We start from the raw sequence: 18,693 nt of genomic DNA on the forward strand, positions 1-18,693 counted from the left end.
ACCCTATTGCCAACCAAACCTGGTAGCCTTCTCGGGCGTCGTTGTCCGCAACGGCCAAGCTATCCTGTGGGTGTTGTTCCCATTGACCAGCCGACCCGAAGTATCCAGACTCTACCCGCGTGTTCTCACGTCCTCTTCATCTTTGTTGATCGATCGCAGACCCAATGTTGGTTTCAGGGAGTCGCATCAGCCTGTAAGGTAGTGAGACCACTTCCTCATAGTGGCCTCTCACTGAGCGGCTTCCAAGAGCAAGTAAGTCGCATTTCGAGCTGCTATTCTGGGCTTTTGTCCTGTATAGACCCACAGCTCGATTGTCGGGCGTAGGTTAAGCATCCTTTCCAATTCATTGAAATGATGCTGTGGGTCGTCCGTACATTTCCCATACTTCACATGAAATTGTGGGTACTTGATCGAATTTGGTAGCTTCTGGTGTCGGCGGCGGCGGCGCCACGCATCCGGTGAGTGTCGTTCGAATGGACCGAACGCCCGAAGATATGGACTTTGCTGATGCGACGCGTATATTCTGACCTTGTTCGACTCCGCGGCGGACTTCCAGTCTTAACAACTACTTTGAAGGTAAGTACCTCCTCTTCTCCAAGACAACATCCTCCTAACCGCATGGTGTCGTATGCGCGCAATGTGCTCTTCCAGCTTCCTCACTCGTATTTAGTAGCGTGACGGTTAGTACCTCTGATCCTCCAAGTCAGCATCATGCTAACTGGTTGGTGTCGCACACGCGCAGGTGTTCTCCTCGAATTCGACGGTAAGTACCCCGTTCCTCTCAGGACAGCAGCATGCTAACCGTAGGCGGTCTGCCTTCTCCAGAGTACTCATGCGACATGCTCTTGTCTACTCTTCGCAATACTCCCAACGCCATAGTGTGGAGTGTCATCGTCTGCCCAGCTCTTCCCATTCGTGTGCAGCTAACATTGTCGCAGATACGCTTAAGCATAATCAACAAGCTGCTACATACGTCCCTTCTCATCTCTTTCTTTCATGTTTGCCTCCTCCTCGTTTGGCTACCTGGTTGCCGGAATGCGTCATCGTTGGTAGATCGTCAACCTCAACTCCGCGGATTTCGTTCATAGCTGACCAGATAGCCAAAGCAGCTTCCGAACGATGCGACGAAATCGAAAGCCAACTATCAAGCATTTCAAGGGTATTGCCTTGGCTTCAGGCGCCGCTTTGACGCTCCATCGTCTTGGTGCGAGGCTGGGGTCGCAGGGAGCGCCGCACCAAAGGTACGCTCAACACTCCATCTGCAGGCCATGCTAACATCGACTCAACCTTGACCAACCATCTCGGAACTCCTCTCCCCTCCCTTCGGCTCCCTGCAGGCGCTTAGCGCATGCCATACGCCGCCTGCTGCCTTGTCGCTGCGCACAAGCCCGGGTACCCGCTCGACGCAAACAAACGCCCTCACCGCTCTACCTTGGGTATATAACCACCACAATCGAGCTTCTTCTCGCCTTCGGGCATTTGGTCATTTGAAACGATACAGAGAAGATTAGCATGGCCCCTGCACTAAGGATGACACGCTCAATCAAAGAGTAGCTAACATTTTTTTGTCAATCTTTTGGCTTCACTTTGCCTCGTGCAAGGTCAGGGATTCGAACACGCAAGGCGACGGCAGCACGGACTTGCTTTCCGCGCTCTTTTTTGTTGCCAACGCCGGCGCGTTGAGTACGGACAAGCGACATAAGGGTTCGTCGAGCATCCATCCCAGGCCATGGTGTCTTGTTATCGACTTTGAAACGCTGCTGATATCCAGGTTTGTCAATCCGTGGCTTTTTTTTGCGAGTGCTTTCTGAGCTCATCGTTGGTATCGGTTCGATGTTGGTCATGGTGTTCCAAGGGGATAACGCGATCTTCGAACGCCACTCTCCAAGCATTACAACGACTCCACAGAAAAGGACCTACTGCCTCAGGGCGATAGTAGTGTCCCGAAACTGGAGCCGAGAAGAAACCAAAGTGCATGCCTTGTCTTCCAGAACTCGAGTGGTCGGTTCTAGAATGGTGTCATCAAGTATACTTGCTGCGCCCGTTACGCAGATTCGGAAGGCAGGTTGCGTATATGCATGGACGCAGAGCTGTTCCGCTCGCCCGCTACATGGAACGGCATGTCGCGTGGGTCTGTAGGTTGCTCTGCTCCGACATTACTAGATAGATCAATCCGTACATATTTCAACACCGCCCTGCGTTCGAATTCGGAGTGAGTGAGGTACACCAATCATGCCGATGCCCGATGCAAATCATGTCGTCGTCGTCGAGTTCGGTAACAGAGATGGGTTGCAGGTGGAATGGAACAACGATATCACGTACGGGTGCAGAGCCCAAAAACGATAATTGAGATGACGGAACAATTGAAGAAACGAGATGACATTAAGAGTGTGAAGCGTCGCGAAGACGAAGAAGAGCTTTGAAGAGGACGCGAGGGGTAGGCGTATCGTGCGCTTGCGCAAATGGTGTCAATCATGACTCCGACGGCTGAAGGAAAGTAGCACTGTTTTCGATAAATCCAGGACCTGGGGGTTGCAGCGATGCAGGGTCTGCTTCACAACATGGCCGTCATGGTTGAGACGAAGAGGTTTGACGGGCACAGCTGAACTTTGGTGTCGCGAAGACCTCAATCGACGCTGATTGGCTGACGACCTTGGCGCCGCAGAACCTCCGGGCCAAGATCCGCATCTGCAAATCGTCACGCAGCGACATCACCACCGTTGACGTCGGCACCACACATCCTCGCCTGTCGCAATGGCGAAGAAAGGTATGCGCTCTTGCTTTACTCCAATCTCAGGTCCCCAGAAGCCAACACAAGGCCCCCGCCGATCCACAAGGCACCCTCTCACGGCTCACAACTCTGCGTACATGCGCTGACGACGACACTTCACAGCAAAGTCCCGCACCATTATGGTGCGCCTAATCTCGATGGCCATGACGGGCTACTACCGGACAATGCAAAGACCACGTGCGCATCAGCCGCTGAGCATGCTCAAATACGATCCCATCGGTACGACACCATCGTTCCTTCCTCCCTTTTTCCTCGACCGGCGCTTGCCTCATACACGGAGCCATGCTAGATCGGAAACAACTTTGGGGCAATTGAAGGACCCTCGGGTTTTTGCGGGGCAGGCTGGATGCAGGAACATGGCTGACAGCGGACAGTGCGGAAACAAGTACTTTTCCTCGAAGCGAGACGCGGCAAGAAATAGAACGAACTCTTCAGCACGAAATGAGCGGGCGCAATAGAGGGCATTAGACGATCACGATGAACATTGGATCTGGGCAGTTATGGAAGTCAGGATGAATAGAGGGAAGCCGCGCACCACACGTGGAAGCCCCGGCAGCAAGGACTACCATCTGGAGCCAGCGACAGGCATGAAGCAAGCCCCATGCTTGCACGCCTATGTACTATACAGTCAGCATGGTTTGGCGTTATATACGATTCAAAGCAGACATGAACAGCACGTCTGCCACACAACAAACAACTTCTCACTCTCGCCTACTCCAACTTTTCTTACTCTATCTCCCCGACTACGCGGCAATACTCATGTCTGTTCACAGGTACTCCCGTATTCCTGACTCGAACGCCGAGATGAGGACGCTCGCCAAGGTCAAGGCTCCGCCCCGCTGCTTGTCTGGCCTCTTGGCCCTACTTAGTGCATCGGAAAAGCCTCAGCACCTGGACGGGTTGCCCGAAGAGGTCGTTCCGACTGGAGAAAGGCTTGGACTACGTCGCCGATGGGCTTTGTACCAGCCACAAATTACCCCATATATGCTATGGCTAAGACTCTGGGGTTGCAGGTGATGGCGCACGGAGGAGTTGGCTGCAACCTAAACGCGTCTGTCTACCGGCAGGATAGCCGAGTGTGCGGAAGCCCAAAAGTATAAAATGGCGCTGACCAGCAGATGTTTGCACTATTCGTTGGCTAGGACTCTTTCGACCATCTCAGTCTCAAAATGGGTTCCGAAAAGATAGACGAGAAGCGCTCAGAACATTCACCTGACACGCGCATTGATAACATCAACTATGAAAATCCTTCCTCATCATCACAAGATGCGATCGAACAACAAAAGGCAGCATCACAACCTTCCGGCGTCCTAGGTATCTTCTCCAAGCTCGGTAACCTGCCAGAATGGCACGTTCCCGGCGCTGGTCTCCTCCAAGGGAAAGCGTTGAACACCGCCATAGCATGGTGCTCTTGTCTGGCATTCCTCATGTTCGGTTATGACCAGGGAGTTTTGTCCGGCGTCCTCACTCTCGATGGCAAGTACTCTGACATATGAACTGTATGAGACATACGCTGACTTCTCCACCATCTAGATTTCCAACGCCACTTTCCTCTTATGACACCTCGCGAACGTCAGAACAATCTCTGCTGGCTCGATGCACCGACCAACACTATTCCTGATCCGAGTATGTGCACGGGTAGCCCTAGTATCTTGTCCGCATGCGTCGCGGTGTATCAGATCGGATGTTTCCTCGGCGCTGTCCTCATCTTGTTCTACGGTGAGGTCTGGGGAAGGAAAAGCAGTAGCTTTTGGGGCAGCTTTATCATGATTGTTGGAACTATTCTTCAAGTGGCTGCAGGAGGTACTCGTGGTGGTGGAGTCGACGGTTACGCCCTCCTATCCATTGGGCGTGTGGTCGGTGGCATTGGCAACGGCATGGTCACAGCAAGTGAGTACCACCTCGACTTGCACGCGTCTTCACTTGCTAACAACCTTTCAGCGATTCCAACCTGGCAATCTGAGTGCGCGAAACCTGAGAAGCGTGGACGCTTGATCATTACATCCGGAGCAGTCATCGTCGCGGGCGTAATGATCTCGTACTGGGTAACTTACGGATTCTACTTCCTGCCATCGGGCGAGGTCTACAGCTCCGTGCGCTGGAGGTTCCCCATCGTCTTCCAGTCTTTCTTCACTATTCTTGTCATGTACGTATACCTTCTCCTGCTTCTACAGAGAATACCACTAACATGATCTCAGGATCGGTCTTTGCTTCCTGCCCGACTCGCCAAGATGGCTCGTAATGCGCGGCCGCCACACCGAAGCCCGACTCCTGCTTGCTCGCCTCGCCGGTACATCTGCAGACTCGGAAGAAGTCGATACGGAGCTTACGAACATCAAAGACGCGCTGGAAGCGCAAAGTAGGGATGGGCCATTCAAGATGAAGGAACTTTTACACAACGGCCCCAGTCAGAACCTTCGGCGCACGCTTTTGGGAGTTGCCTCGCAGTTCTTCCAACAGATCAGCGGTATCAATCTCATCGTACGTACGCCTTCAGATATCGCAGTGGTAAACCACAAACTGACCTTGCTTTCACTAGACCTACTACGCAACCTACGTCTTCGAGAACTCACTCGGTTTTGGCCCCGACATGTCCCGTCTCCTGTCCGCCTGCAACGGTACCGAATACTTCCTCGCCGGACTAGTCGCAATTCCATTGATCGAACGAGCTGGTCGTCGCAAACTCATGCTCTTTGGTGCGTTCGGCATGATGGCTAGTATGGCTATCATGAGCGGCATGACGTCGACGGCCACCGAGAACGAATTTGGTGCTCCAGTCTTAGAGCCCAAGTACGGCATCACGGCTGTGGTGTTCATGTTCGCCTTCAACACGTTCTTCGCGATCGGTTGGCTGGGAATGACATGGCTCTACCCTGCCGAGATCACTAACCTCCGCATCCGTATCCAAGCGAATGCGCTCTCTACGTGCTCTAACTGGATATCCAACTTTCTCATCGTCATGATCACGCCCCCGGCCTTTGCCAATTTGCAATACAACACTTACACCATGTTCGCGGTCTTCAACGCCTGCCTCATCCCTAGCGTCTACTTCTTCTTTCCGGAGCCCAAGGGTCGCAGTCTGGAAGAGTTGGATGTCATCTTTGCGAGCGCGCATCATGAGGGCATCAATCCGGTCAAGCAAGCGAAGGAAATGCCTAAGCTGATGGGTAGGGAACTGGACGTGGAGATTGCGAGGTATTTCGGTGGTGATGTGGAGGAGGCGAGGCGGAGGAGTGTAACGAGTGCTGGAGTGAACGCGTGATTCAACCCGGAAGACCCGGATAGGTTGTCGTACACTGGGTAGGAGCAACCTCGGTGTGTGTGTTTCACACATAAACCTCGCAGAGTCCGGAGATTAGAGTATTAGTAAATGCCACCAACAACATTGCTCATTCCAACCCCATACCTCTGAAGTCGCGAAAATTGCTGTTATGGCCGCGTGTACCCGCCTGTATACTCATCCGCTTGAGGCCTGATTGATCAGGACACCGAGATACCGTGCCGTGTTGGCCGTATTGCGAGCGATCTACTTGCTGACTGCGATTGTCCCCACCCAGCCACTTGCTACTGGTCTGTGCAACTAGACACCACTCACCCATCTGAACTAAGCCTTGGCCATCTCGAGTTCCTAGTCCAACAAGCCATGCGATTTGACTTCCTGATGCAGGAAAAAGCCTACAGTTCCAGGTCATCGCCTCAGTCGCCAAAGCCACGATTAAGGCCTACCGCTCGGTCGGAATCAGCACAGGGCTGGGCTGCGGCATGTGGCGGGGCATCTCCCGGCCTCTTCCCCTCCCTCCACCTCCACACACCATCGACAGCGAACGGCTCATTAAACTCAGTGCCAGCCTCCCGTCCAATATCACGCCGAAATCATGACGTCGATAAGCTTTGCCCGCTCGGTAACAAGCAAGACAAGCCTTGGCAAGTGGCCTTGTTCCGCCGCTGTGCATAGCGAGCTGCTTCTTTGGGTAAGAAGCTCCTCATGCGCGCTGCAGCAAGCTTTGGGGCTTGTGGATACGAGGCTTCAACGTCAACGCGATATTGTCGCAAAGCACCGCAGAAACTAGGTGTGCGAGCATCATGGGTGTATTTGCAACTTGAAGAAAAGAGTGCAAGAAGACGGCACAATGATTATTGATGGTCGTGCAGGTGAAACAGCTCTATCACCCCGCCAGGGACGTGCCGGTACATCCTAGCCGAACTTCCTGAGCACTGCTCCCAGCACATAGCCGGAGGATCTTCAGAGACACGTTATCCGGCCAATAATTGCACAGAACGTCCGCAGTTGCCTGATCTAGACTACTTTCCTGTGCCCCAACCCGCGGCTCGCAGCATACGACCATGTAGTCTGACGTTGATCCAGCGCTGAAATACGCGAGAGGCATGCGTAGCTAGGTGAGCCGGTGCACGCAATGCCGCTTGGCTTCGTAGTAAGGCCGTGTATATAAAGAGGTGGAAGACACTACTTTGCTAGGCAAGCATTCGCTGAAGTCTTGGTTGCTCTTCTTCCCGACAAGCTTCCCACCATGGCGCGCTTCGCTCAACTCGCCGCCGTTCTGGCCGCTGCTTCGCTAGCCAATGCTCGCGCGCCGTTCATCAAGGAACGCCAAGTGCCCGCTGACCCTACCGGCGTCACGACCATTACATCTGCTGCTGGTGCTAAGATCACGTACAAGCAGCCTGGCAAGGCGGGTGTGTGCGAGACCACCGAGGGTGTCGACGACTATGCTGGTTACATCAGCCTCAACCCGACGACGAACATGTTCTTCTGGTTCTTTGAGGCTCGCGAGAACCCTTCTGAGAAGCCATTGGTAAGTGCTGTGTTCGTGAAGCGTTACTGCAATGTGTACTAATCATATTGTCAGACCTTGTGGTTGAACGGAGGCCCCGGAAGTGACTCTCTCATTGGTCTGTTCCAGGAACATGGCCCTTGCAACGTTACCGAAGACTTGAAGACACAGCTAAACCCTTACTCGTGGAATGAGCGCAGCAACATGCTGTACCTTTCACAGCCCGTGGGTGTCGGCTTTTCCTACGAAACCACCGAGACGGATGAGGATGGCCGCTACTCGCTCGTCGACCCAGACACTGCAAACACCACCGATGCTGCAGCCATTGGTGCATGGCACATTCTCCAGGCTTTCTTGGAGCTGAGCCCGCAGCTCGACCCCGATATCACCAACTTCACCTTCAACCTCTGGACTGAGAGGTAGGTCATGTGATTGTCCAGAGATGATCGCAATGCTGACAATGTCCCTAGTTACGGAGGTCACTACGGCCCAGGCTTCTACAACTACTTCTACCAACAGAACCAGAAGATCAAGAACGGCTCATGTGCCGGTGTCGAAGTCGAGATGGACACTCTCGGTGTCATTAACGGTATAATCGACGAGCAGATCCAGGCGCCCTACTACCCCGAATTTGCCGTCAACAACACCTACGGCATCAAGGCCGTCAACGACACCGTCTACACCTTCATGAAGAACGCCTACTACATGCCCGAAGGCTGCCACGACCAAATCGAATACTGCAAGCAATCCGACCGCACCACCGAAGCCGGCTACCTCACCTGCGCGCAAGCCACTAACCTCTGCCGGTCCCTCGTCGAAGAGCCCTACTACGCCTTCGGCGGCCGCGGCGTCTACGACATCCGCCACCCCTACGACGACCCCACGCCCCCGGACTACTTCGAAGACTTCCTCAACATGGCATCCACCCAAGAAGCCATCGGCGTAAACATCAACTACACCAGCACCAACGCACCCAACGTGTCCTACGGCTTCTCCACCACGGGCGACTTCGTCTTCCCCAACTTCCTCGAAGACCTCGAGGAGATCCTCAGCTACGGCGTGCGCGTCGCCCTCCTCTACGGCGACGCAGACTACATCTGCAACTGGTTCGGCGGCGAAGCCGTATCTCTCGCTGTCAACTACACAGACTCTGAAGCTTTCCGCGCTGCGGGCTACACTCCCTTCCTTGTTGATGGCGTTGAGTATGGTGAGGTGCGCGAGTATGGTAACTTTTCGTTTACTAGGATCTATGAGGCGGGGCATGAGGTGCCGTACTACCAGCCTGTGGCTAGTCTTGAGCATTTTAAGAGGGTGCTGGATCATGTTGTTATTGCGGATGGAAGTCAAGTTGTTACGGACGACTACAGCACGAACGGTACTGCCGAGGCTACTCATACTGAGGAATTTGTGCCGTTGCCGCCGACGAGTACGCCGAGTGCTAGTGCGGTTAGTAGGGTCAAGAGAAGCTTGGTTTAGATAGGCGGTGATAAAAATGTAGATGAATCCTATCAAACATACAATCTATTGCGCCTCAAGTTTCATGCTGTGTGCAGTGCCACCTGTTTCGGCTGTGGATGCCTCGGAGGCCTTCCTTTTTCCTGATCACGTGACAGTCAAGCTCCTCGCATGAAGGATGGAATGTCTCATCGAACTCATCATTTCAGTACCACAGTCTCTCGCTCCATGCCTTGCCAACAATTCTGAACACCGTAGAAGCCATGTACGTACGCAGCTCCGATGAATTCGTATTCAGGCCCATTAGCATTCAATCTGAGCACGTACCCGATACTTCCGCCACCTTCGAGGAAATACACCGCATCGCCTTGCTTTGTTACCGGCGGTACAAGCGCGAAGTATCCAGTCCGCGTGGTTGCGACGCGTCTACCGATTGACGCGTACGGGAGTGTCGTTGCAAGCCAGTCCTTAGACCATAGAAATGACGTATTTCCTTGTCTGGAGAAAACGAATGCTCGAGCTCGGCTGTGACGATGATACGGGCTACATCGCCATCTCTCTTGCGCGCAATGATTCGTCGAAAATGGCTTGAGGATGTCTGTCGATTTCAAACGCGGGTGGCGTCCGACTCTTAACCAAAAATCGCCAATGGTGTATGGATATACTCGTACACCTTTGGGCCATCGTTCGCGACGGAAGGGCAAGGCGGTGATCTCTGAAGCTGACCCGCCAGTGTATAGAGATGCCCAATCATCGAAGCGCGTAGCGTCAGGCATGTGTAGCGTGGTGTCCCAGATGGAGCTGGTCGTTTCGATCGTGTCTAGCTTGTATCCTCTCAGTGTGACTGTTCTCCCAGCGGCACTAAAAGTGGCTATTGGAGCCTGATTACTAGTTCTCCTAAGTGGCGGCATCCATGACTTATCAGGCCATATGTTATTGTGGAACTGAGATCTGTAGTGCAGAGGATTGGATATGCGTTGCATTGGAAACAATCGTTGCGCGGTCCAGTCGGGTACCCAGGAAGGCAAGTCGAGTATGTTCGGTGCCGCGTCTTTGTAGCAAAGGATCTCCAAGGAGCGTTCTGTCTCGATGCTGTAGCGCGCTGCTCTTAGATAGACTTCAGTCACAGGAAGTGTGTAGTCGACGTTTAACAGCCACGCAAGCTCTGCCTGCGCAGTACTTGAACTTAGCAAGTTCATTAACGAATATATCTTGTCACGAGGATCAGTAGCGAGACAGAAGCGGCTGTCTTGAAGAACCTCGGTCAGCCGCGGCTCCAACCACAAGAAGAAACGAGCGTACAGCCACTCGTTGTATTTGTTTGTGAGCGCCCCGTATCGATCCAAACACGAGAAAGACGAAGGGCCTGAGATATCCATAGCCGTCCAAGTTGTTACGATCATCTCGTGTTGGCGAACGGAGGGCGGGAATTGGAAGAACCTGAACTTTTGCCCAGGAGAATATGAACCAAACCAGCTGGCAGTTCGGGATAATTTGTCCCATGTCATCTCGTTGCCCTTGTAGTAAACAATGATCTTCAGCGTGTTGGACATACTGATTTCTTGCAGGATCCAGACTCTTCGAAACCACGGATGAGCGAATAAGACCTGACATTCTCTCATGGTATCGCCGACACTGGAGTCAGAAGCTTTCAGTAGTTCAGCAAAGAGTTTCCGGGTACTTAGAGCTGTCTCGGGTTGTTCAGGCCCCTCCACTGAGCCCAGAAAGACAACAGTCCTCATCGCATGCTTGTAGACTAGGTGCATTATCGTCACCTGACTGTTGCGCTCTTGGATGTCTTCTTGGTTGATACAAAGCTGGTCAATCCAAAGCGTACGTCTCTTGTCCGGATAGCGCAAGACTCGGAGGGCTTCCTGGAGGGTGCTGGTGACGCGAAGATAGAAGCCGTCGCACTCGACACGATGGCAGCGATCTGGTAATCCCCATGTGTATGACAGCGCTTCATATGAAACACGCTGGTTGATCGCTATGTGGCGCAGACTGCAAAGTACATCATCTTCCTTGTTACCTGGCAGAAGGTGAAGTACTCGTATCTGTGTAGGCGGCGAAGCGGTACTGCCACCAAAGCTCTTGTAGACGTATGGCTCCATGCGATGCTGCAATGGGTGTTCAGGTTTGCGATTATGGCCATGCTGACAACCAGGCTGAACGAACAGAGTGAAGGTTGGGGGCCAACGCCCAGGCGGCATGCCGAGCCATGCGGCTTCCTATCTTTCAGTCAGCTGCTCCCACACACATCCGGTTTTAAACTCTGCTCCTCCTATATTGCTGTCCTCTTGCCTAGCAGAATCGCTATTAATAACTTTCAGAGGTTTCTTCGCGAAAGCGACGAAGCGCGTAGCCGTTCTTAGCATGGTGCGCGGGCCCGTCTGGGCATGACGTCACATGTCGCGATCTCGGGAAGCTACGCCGCACTCTCGCTGCACGCTTCCTGCTTCAGCCACCATCACCATCACAAATCGAAGTCGCTATGCATGCGCACTCGACGGAAAGGGTACCACTCCGATAGAACGTATGCCGTACACGCCAGTCGATTTCAGCGCCCTCGCCATGAGAGGTTACTCACGCGTAACGTTCGCGCATTCGCTGCACGACCACGCGTCAAACGCGTCTCAAAAGCCTCCAGTCACCTGCAGATAGTCATGTATTGTGACGCCAAGCTCACAACTCTACATGCATATGCAACTCGCGCCACCAACAGTGGTATCCAAACGCCAGCTCAAGCCTTGGAACGTCACCGTTGAGTCGAGAATCAAGATGTAGTGAGGCTGTGTCGGCCCCCAACAAGATGTCGCACTCCCCATGCTTTCTAGGACCCCTCGCCTCTGGGGCTACACGCGACGGTCGTACGGCGCTTAGACAGCATGCACAAGCAGCTGCAAGGTCAAGAAGATCCAACCGGGGATGCACGCAGAGCAGGAGGGTCCCCAAGGTACGAGTCCACTTTGTGTGACTGCAAGTAGTACAAGCTAACAAGATGGCAATAGGGCCGCATCCACGGATGCCCAGCAGTACGAGAACTCTACAATCGAAGGCGAATCGGATACATCGAACTCGAAGCCTCCTACTTACGAGCTGGTCAACGACAAAGCATACCACGATGACGACTTTCTCCTACTGGCAAGAACGCCGGACCCTCTCTATCCCCCGCCTGCTAAAAGGCGCTTCTTTACGGGATGGCGCATGGGCGCGCTCGCATCGGCTACCTGCGCCATATTGGTGTTCAGCATGAATCTCGCGGTCACGATCTGGGTCTGGAAGAACCCCGATTACGAGCATGCGAATGGCGTCGGGACATTATTTCAAGGCAGCTGCTCTACTGTTAGAGAAGTGAACGTCTACGTCCACTTAGTCGTGAACATACTCAGTACCTTATTGCTGTGCAGCTCGAACTACTGCCAACAGATCCTTGCCGCGCCGAATCGAGAAGAGCTGGGGCGTGCGCACGCACGGCAAAACTGGCTGCACATCGGCGTTCCTAACCTCCGCAACCTATGGCATGTTGGAAGGGATCGCTCTGTGTTGTGGATTTTGTTGTTTCTCTCGTCTGTACCGTTACATTTGTTGTTCAACTCCGTTGTCTTCACAAACCTGCAGGCAAATGAGTATGCTGTCGTACCGACGACGCCTGAATGGGTAATATCTACGCAAGACGTTTACGACACCTCGGGCTTCCTGAACATCAGAACAAGCGCCACGGAAGTGATCTCCTCAGCAGTAAGGGATTACAAGTTCGACCCCTCCGATGTGGTCGTGTTGAGGAACGGCAGCACGGTGCCCAAATACAGGAACTTCAGCATATCCGAATGTCTTACAGCATACGGCACGCAGTATGTTTCAGCAGTTGGGAATTTGTACTTGATCCAAGCAAGCCCGACGGTTCTGCGGGACGCTACTGCCTGGATTGGTCGACGTTATCGGAACGGCTCTCTCGAATGGGTGTTTCAAACACTGGACACGAAAGAAGAGGACCTCAAGAACAATACTTATGTTACCGAAGCCCCAAATCAACAACTTCCGGTGATGAGCACGCCAGAAATGTATCCTTCCAATGGGTGGCGCTGTCTGCCTCATGCTCCTGTCAATTGTAAGTTAGCTCAGTATCCGCCGCCTGCGAATATGAGATATTGACTAGACTTGACACAGGCGATCCTGACGATGAGACCGCAATTCCAAGCAATCGATCAGCGTGGCAACCATTTGAAGTACCCGTGGCATACTGCACTATCGAACAAGTCGAAGAGTTTTGCAAGCTGCAGTTCAGCTTTACTATTGCCATAGCGGTCATTGTGGCCAACTTCGTCAAAGCAGTTTGTATGCTACTATTGCTTTGTCTGTATTGGAATCATGGCGCGCTTGTAACCATCGGGGATGCAATCGCGGCTTTTCTCAAAGATCCAGATACCGACACCTGCGGTCGTTGCCTGCACGCCAAAAGAGACGTTGACCTTCGATGGAACTGGAATAAATACGCTCACATCCTCGGAGTGGCACGCAATCATGAGCCCGCGAGGTTTACATTGAGAAGACAGAGGTGGGCCAGAGCTCCGAGCACCATGCGGTGGTGGTTGACGTACTCTGTGTAAGTTGTGTGCGAGCCGTCTGCGGTTATCTACTAACCTCTTCAGTTACACCATCATTGCTGCGCTCGGTGGACTCTCCATAGCACTTTCCTTGGACGGTATGCCCAAAGACCCTGTAAAACTATGGAAGACAGGGTTTGCGACAGTCAACGGCAACAATCTCCTGGACTTCAGCACATCACTGATTCCGGGCGTGCTTTTGGCGAATACACCTCAACTAGTCCTCTCATACTTGTATATCGCGCTAAATGCTCTCTACACAAACATGTTCGTCGCAGCGGAGTGGGCAAGCTACGTCAAAACACGGAAATCACTCCGCGTCACATCGCCCACTGGCCTCCAACGCGACTCGTACTGGCTCAACGTACCCTTCCGCTACGCTATTCCCATGACCATCATGTCAGGTCTCTTCCACTGGCTCGCGTCACAAAGCATATTCAAAGTACAAATCTCCATCACAGACATGCACACGCGCAAAGCCGCTAGCGAAGTCTCAACATGTGGCTATTCCCCCGTCGCTATCATCCTGACCACGGTCGTTGGTTTCACCATCGCAGCCGGCGGTCTCGTCATCAGCAGGTTCTGGTATCCAGCTGGTATACCCCTAGCTAGTAGCTGTTCTGCTGCTATTAGCGCGGCGTGTCATGCGCCACTGGAAGATGTCAATGCCAGTCTTTTACCAGTACAGTGGGGTGCTGTTACACATGGGAAAGCGGGCGAGGATGGGGAGGAGCCGATCGGCCATTGCTGTTTTACGAGCTTCCCGGTTGAGATGCCTATCCCGGGGCGGTTGTACGCATGAAGTGTATGAGTAACGCGAATCTCTCTACGCCGTCGCAGCTCTAATAGCAGCAGGAACATCACAACGATCAATCTACATTAAAGCAGACAAAGAACGGTCAAGCTAATGATATAGCGCTCATGTTAACGCTAATTCTATCCGAGCGCAGCGCCTTTCTCATCTGTATCTATCGACTATCCACTCCGGGCCCTTTGCGACCATGCCACCTTCTACCAAGATATTGATCGCGTTACTAGAGCTCCTTACCGAATGGTCATCAGTCTTTTGCTTCGCGCACCGCTGCTGTTTCGCGTCCCCGAACTCCCTGCTCATAGACTATTGTGACTTGTTCCACCATGCCCCGAACTTGGAGATCAGTCAACGAACTTATTTCCCCTTGTTGCCGTAATCTCGCCAAGACATGGTCCTCGAGAAACGGCGCATTGATAAGTATTCGAAAGTTGGTCGGCAACGCGACTGCACCGGTGTGTTCGTCTCGACAATCTCCCAAGAAGGTCTGAGCGCTTGGTATCCAAAACGCTTTCTCTCTCTCAGATAGCGTAAGAAGGGATTCGCCAGTAATGACGATTTCCACAGCTACCATCCACATCAACACTAACCCTTGCCGATGCGCCTCACTTGATCGTAGGTCGTACGCCCACTGGACCTCACACAACGGATGGCTTCTGCTATACGCTACCCATGCATTCAGGGAATTCTGAAACCTATTTTGGCACGGCCAGTAAACCCTGACCGATGGCATACCGTCCAACTTGCTGTGGTATGGAACCTGAATGGACAGTCTTCGAATGTGTCCAAGGCGATACACGTCATAGTCCAGACCCCTGACGAAGCGACACAGTATTTTTTGGTGATACATTAGTCGCTGAGCGTTGTCATCAACGTGGACTATGTTGAGTTTCAAAGGTAGCTTTTGCGTCTCTGCGCGGACTTGGCGACAGACGAGTGTGAGGGGGTTTGCGATGCGGCCATCAGCAGCGTTTCTTGGGCGGAGTATGATGGAGCTTGTAAAAAGTCGTGTCAAAGGTACAATTGACAGCCCATCTTCGTGGTAGAGAGCGTATTCGTATATCATGATGCGCAGCTCTAATGGTAGATCAAGAAGCGGTGAAGGGCCCGTTGGTTCTGGCGAGGGTGAATTCCTTGTTGGCCATGATACTGAGGAAATGTAACCGCCCATGGTGATGGTCAAGAGTCGGAGGTTGGGAATGCGCGCTGGTAAGACTGAAGGGTTGAGAAGGGTTCTTATCTCTCGAGAGGAGTAATCGGCCGACAAAGAAGCGTAGGAGCCTTGACTATTGCCACTCCCAAAATCACCGCTACTGTGAATGACCGCCAAACCGTCAAAGCTCGAAGATTTCGGCGCGTGAAAGCTAAAGCCTGGTCGCCGAGCGTACAAATGGGCCTCTGCTCCACCGCTTTATTTCTACAACCACACAAGACTGCTCCAACAGTCTCAACTACCTACCCAACGAACGCACACCACAACTATGACTTCAAGACACGAGCAGCCTCTGCGATTCCGAAGCCACCCAGCCGATAGCCCAGACCCCAGCGGCGTATGCCACTATCTTAAACTACCTCGGGAAATACGAGACATCATCCACACATACGCCTTGACATACGAAGATGGCCTTGTCGCGACTTCAGAACCCACCCGAAATGGCCCCGGGCATTTCCAATGGTCGCCGAGTCTCCAGCCTTTCCAGTACAGTGAGCGACCAGCCGAGGACTACGACGGCGTTATCTTCAGACCCGGTGATTGCAACCCTCTTCGCTTAGTCTGCCATCAGACCCGTGCGGAAACTCGGGGGCTCTTGCTGAGCTTGAACGATATCTCCTTCTCTCTTATACCGCAAGGAAATAGTCGCTGGCTCGATAAGGATTATGAGAGGATCTTCAAGGACTTCTACGACGACTGCAGTATAATCAACCGAAACCGCCTGCGCAAAATGACCGTTCACATGTCTACGGACAGAGTCAGAAGATCAAGCATAGTAAGCATAGACGGAGTTCGCGAAATTCTCAACTGGTATACCTGGAAATTCTCCCTCCATGACAACATCTCCATTATTCTCCGCTTCAACATGGACTGCGCCCACTGCTTCATGAGGAACGTCGTCGACCCGGAACACTACATCAAGGAAACCCGCATGTGGAGTCTGCTGCGCCACGAAAAATTCCCTGATCTGCCTGGAGCGGTGGGCGGGTGCCACATGCACACGTTGCCGATTCTTAAATGGCCTGTACCGTTTGCGCATAATGTGCGTTTCTCGATCTTGCAGGAGTTTCCGGAAGATGTTGTGGAGGCGCAGTGGAGGGCGGCTTGTGGGAAGTGTGGTGAGTCTGGTCGGAAGGACGCGATTTGTACCTGTGTGGAGGGTATAGCGGGATCACGGAGGGTGTTTGAGGAGGGCTTGTAGGCTGCGGTGGGGTTCTTGCGTGAAATAAGCGTATGGTGGCGACAGCCGTTCAATGTTCACGTCTTCTTGATCTACCTCTAGTTTGATCACTTGCCATAGAAGCTTTAATTAGCTTTTTACATGTGCTGTTTCGTAATGATACTTGCAATACCATGATTGCACGGTGTTCCGCAACATGCCTAATAAAGTCTCTATCCCGAAAACGACTCGTTCCTCCCACGACTACGCCGCCGCGCTATTCTCCGCCAACAACCCATTCGCCGTGGCCAGCTCCCCCATCGCCTTTCCACTCACGTTCTGCTTGCTCTTAAAGTACTGCGTGAAATCATGTCGAACCTGATGTATAGTCTCTGCAACGCTCTTCCCCCACACCGGATCATCACTCGCCCTCTCACACATCTTGAAGAACTCCTTCCTCTTCTCCTCGTGCTCGGGGTCCCAGAGGCGGTGGAAGTTTTCGCGCGACATGGGGTCGATCATTTCGCGCCAGATCTTGATGCGGATTTCAGAGTACTTGTCGAGGATAGAATCGTCGAGTTCGTCGAGGTGGATGCCGGTGAAGCAGTCGTAGAGGGAGCCGACGTCGGCGAAACCGCCTGTGAGGCCCATGCCGCCGCTGACGATGTGTTAGTAGGGTCCGCTCATCACAAACTGGTATACATACAATGGATTGCACAGATGCGCTGCGTCGGCGACTAGTATAATTCGGCCTACGCGGAAGCTGGGTGCACATCTTTGTTGGAGTTTGTAGGGGCTCATGCTCATGAGCTTGTACTCATGGGGCTTGGGGTGACCGGGTAGGATTTGCTCGTAGCGGAGGGGTTGGCGTTTTACGAGCTCTTCTTTTGAAAGGCCTTCAGAGTCGCCGTATGTCACTCGCCAGAGGCCGTCGTTGGTGATCTTGGCGGCCATGTACCAATCCGTGGGGTGGACGATGAAGTTTGAATCCCACCAGTCGAAGCGTTCGTCGAATGGTAGGTAGACATTGGTAGCGACAATTTGCGCCTTGAGCGTCTCCCCTGGATATTCCTTCCCGAACAACGCTGTGCGCACACCACTTGATGCGCCATCGGCACCAACTAGATAATCGCCTGTAATCTTCTTCTTCTCGCCATCAATTGTCTCGACAACTGCGGTCGCGCTGTTGTCGTCTTGCTCCACGCCGGTCAATTTGTGGCCCCACTTGATCTCGGTGTTCGGGTAGCTTTCAAAATGCTTCACAAGTAGGGGGCCTAATTGATCGAGCGGTAGCACAACCATTGCGTATTTTGAGTCTTCTGGATCGCGGCCCATGCCACCTAGAAAGGTCCCATCCTGCAGGCGCCAGCATACACCTTTGGGGTGCAGCCCGACAGCACGTACATCGTCTATGATGCCTGCGCGATGGAAGTCGTAGACCGCTGAAGGCGCATAGTGAGCAGCCCGCGGGTTGTCGTTGATCTTGGTATCCGCATCAAGGATGGTAACTTTGATGCTGAGGTTCTTCGCTAGAAGAATTCCAAGCAAGAGACCGGAAGGGCCAGCTCCTACGATGACGACCTATCGGTGTTAGCGACATGCACATGCAAGCCATCACGGAGGAACATACGTGATTAATCTTCGGCATTGTGACAGATCTGGTCTACTGCATACAGTTGATGATGAAGTATATCTCAACCACATGTCATCCTTTAAGAAACTCAGATGACATGTCCATTATGGTGGGGCTGTCACATCCCCGCCTCCAAACTTCTCCATGCCAACTCGCAGAGTGTCGGCTGAGCTGCAGCTGGCAGGTGCGGGGAACGAGTCGACTGCCCCACATCCATGGATGATAATCGGCACC

The 18,693-nt window shown here is 53.0% G+C and overlaps 5 protein-coding genes across 5 annotated transcripts; 4 read left to right on the forward strand and 1 right to left on the reverse strand.

Annotated features, from left to right (window-relative positions):
- Nucleotides 1-3,960: 3,960 nt before the first annotated feature.
- J4E85_007332 (uncharacterized protein) lies at nt 3,961-4,287 on the forward strand (the record flags this gene model as incomplete). The annotated part of the gene is made up of 2 exons (XM_051471564.1): nt 3,961-3,964; nt 4,106-4,287. 2 exons carry the CDS (start codon nt 3,961-3,963, stop codon nt 4,285-4,287), a joined length of 186 nt encoding a protein of 61 aa, XP_051324638.1.
- A 270-nt stretch (nt 4,288-4,557) lies between these two features.
- On the forward strand, nt 4,558-6,053 carry J4E85_007333 (uncharacterized protein; the record flags this gene model as incomplete). The annotated part of the gene is made up of 4 exons (XM_051471565.1): nt 4,558-4,681; nt 4,733-4,937; nt 4,990-5,272; nt 5,331-6,053. The coding sequence occupies 4 exons, from the start codon at nt 4,558-4,560 to the stop codon at nt 6,051-6,053; spliced, it is 1,335 nt and encodes a 444-aa protein (XP_051324639.1).
- Nucleotides 6,054-7,320: 1,267 nt separating this feature from the next.
- On the forward strand, nt 7,321-9,060 carry J4E85_007334 (uncharacterized protein; the record flags this gene model as incomplete). The annotated part of the gene is made up of 3 exons (XM_051471566.1): nt 7,321-7,605; nt 7,660-8,003; nt 8,055-9,060. The coding sequence occupies 3 exons, from the start codon at nt 7,321-7,323 to the stop codon at nt 9,058-9,060; spliced, it is 1,635 nt and encodes a 544-aa protein (XP_051324640.1).
- Nucleotides 9,061-13,616: 4,556 nt separating this feature from the next.
- On the forward strand, nt 13,617-14,445 carry J4E85_007335 (uncharacterized protein; the record flags this gene model as incomplete). The annotated part of the gene is made up of 2 exons (XM_051471567.1): nt 13,617-13,642; nt 13,689-14,445. 2 exons carry the CDS (start codon nt 13,617-13,619, stop codon nt 14,443-14,445), a joined length of 783 nt encoding a protein of 260 aa, XP_051324641.1.
- A 2,645-nt stretch (nt 14,446-17,090) lies between these two features.
- J4E85_007336 (uncharacterized protein) lies at nt 17,091-18,474 on the reverse strand (the record flags this gene model as incomplete). Its single annotated transcript, XM_051471568.1, has 3 exons — nt 17,091-17,484; nt 17,533-18,407; nt 18,457-18,474. 3 exons carry the CDS (start codon nt 18,472-18,474, stop codon nt 17,091-17,093), a joined length of 1,287 nt encoding a protein of 428 aa, XP_051324642.1.
- Nucleotides 18,475-18,693: the final 219 nt, after the last annotated feature.

Source organism: Alternaria conjuncta (genome assembly GCF_024043145.1).
Source record: "Alternaria conjuncta strain BMP 0040 chromosome Unknown scaffold_10, whole genome shotgun sequence".
NCBI classification, from domain to species: domain Eukaryota; kingdom Fungi; phylum Ascomycota; class Dothideomycetes; order Pleosporales; family Pleosporaceae; genus Alternaria; species Alternaria conjuncta.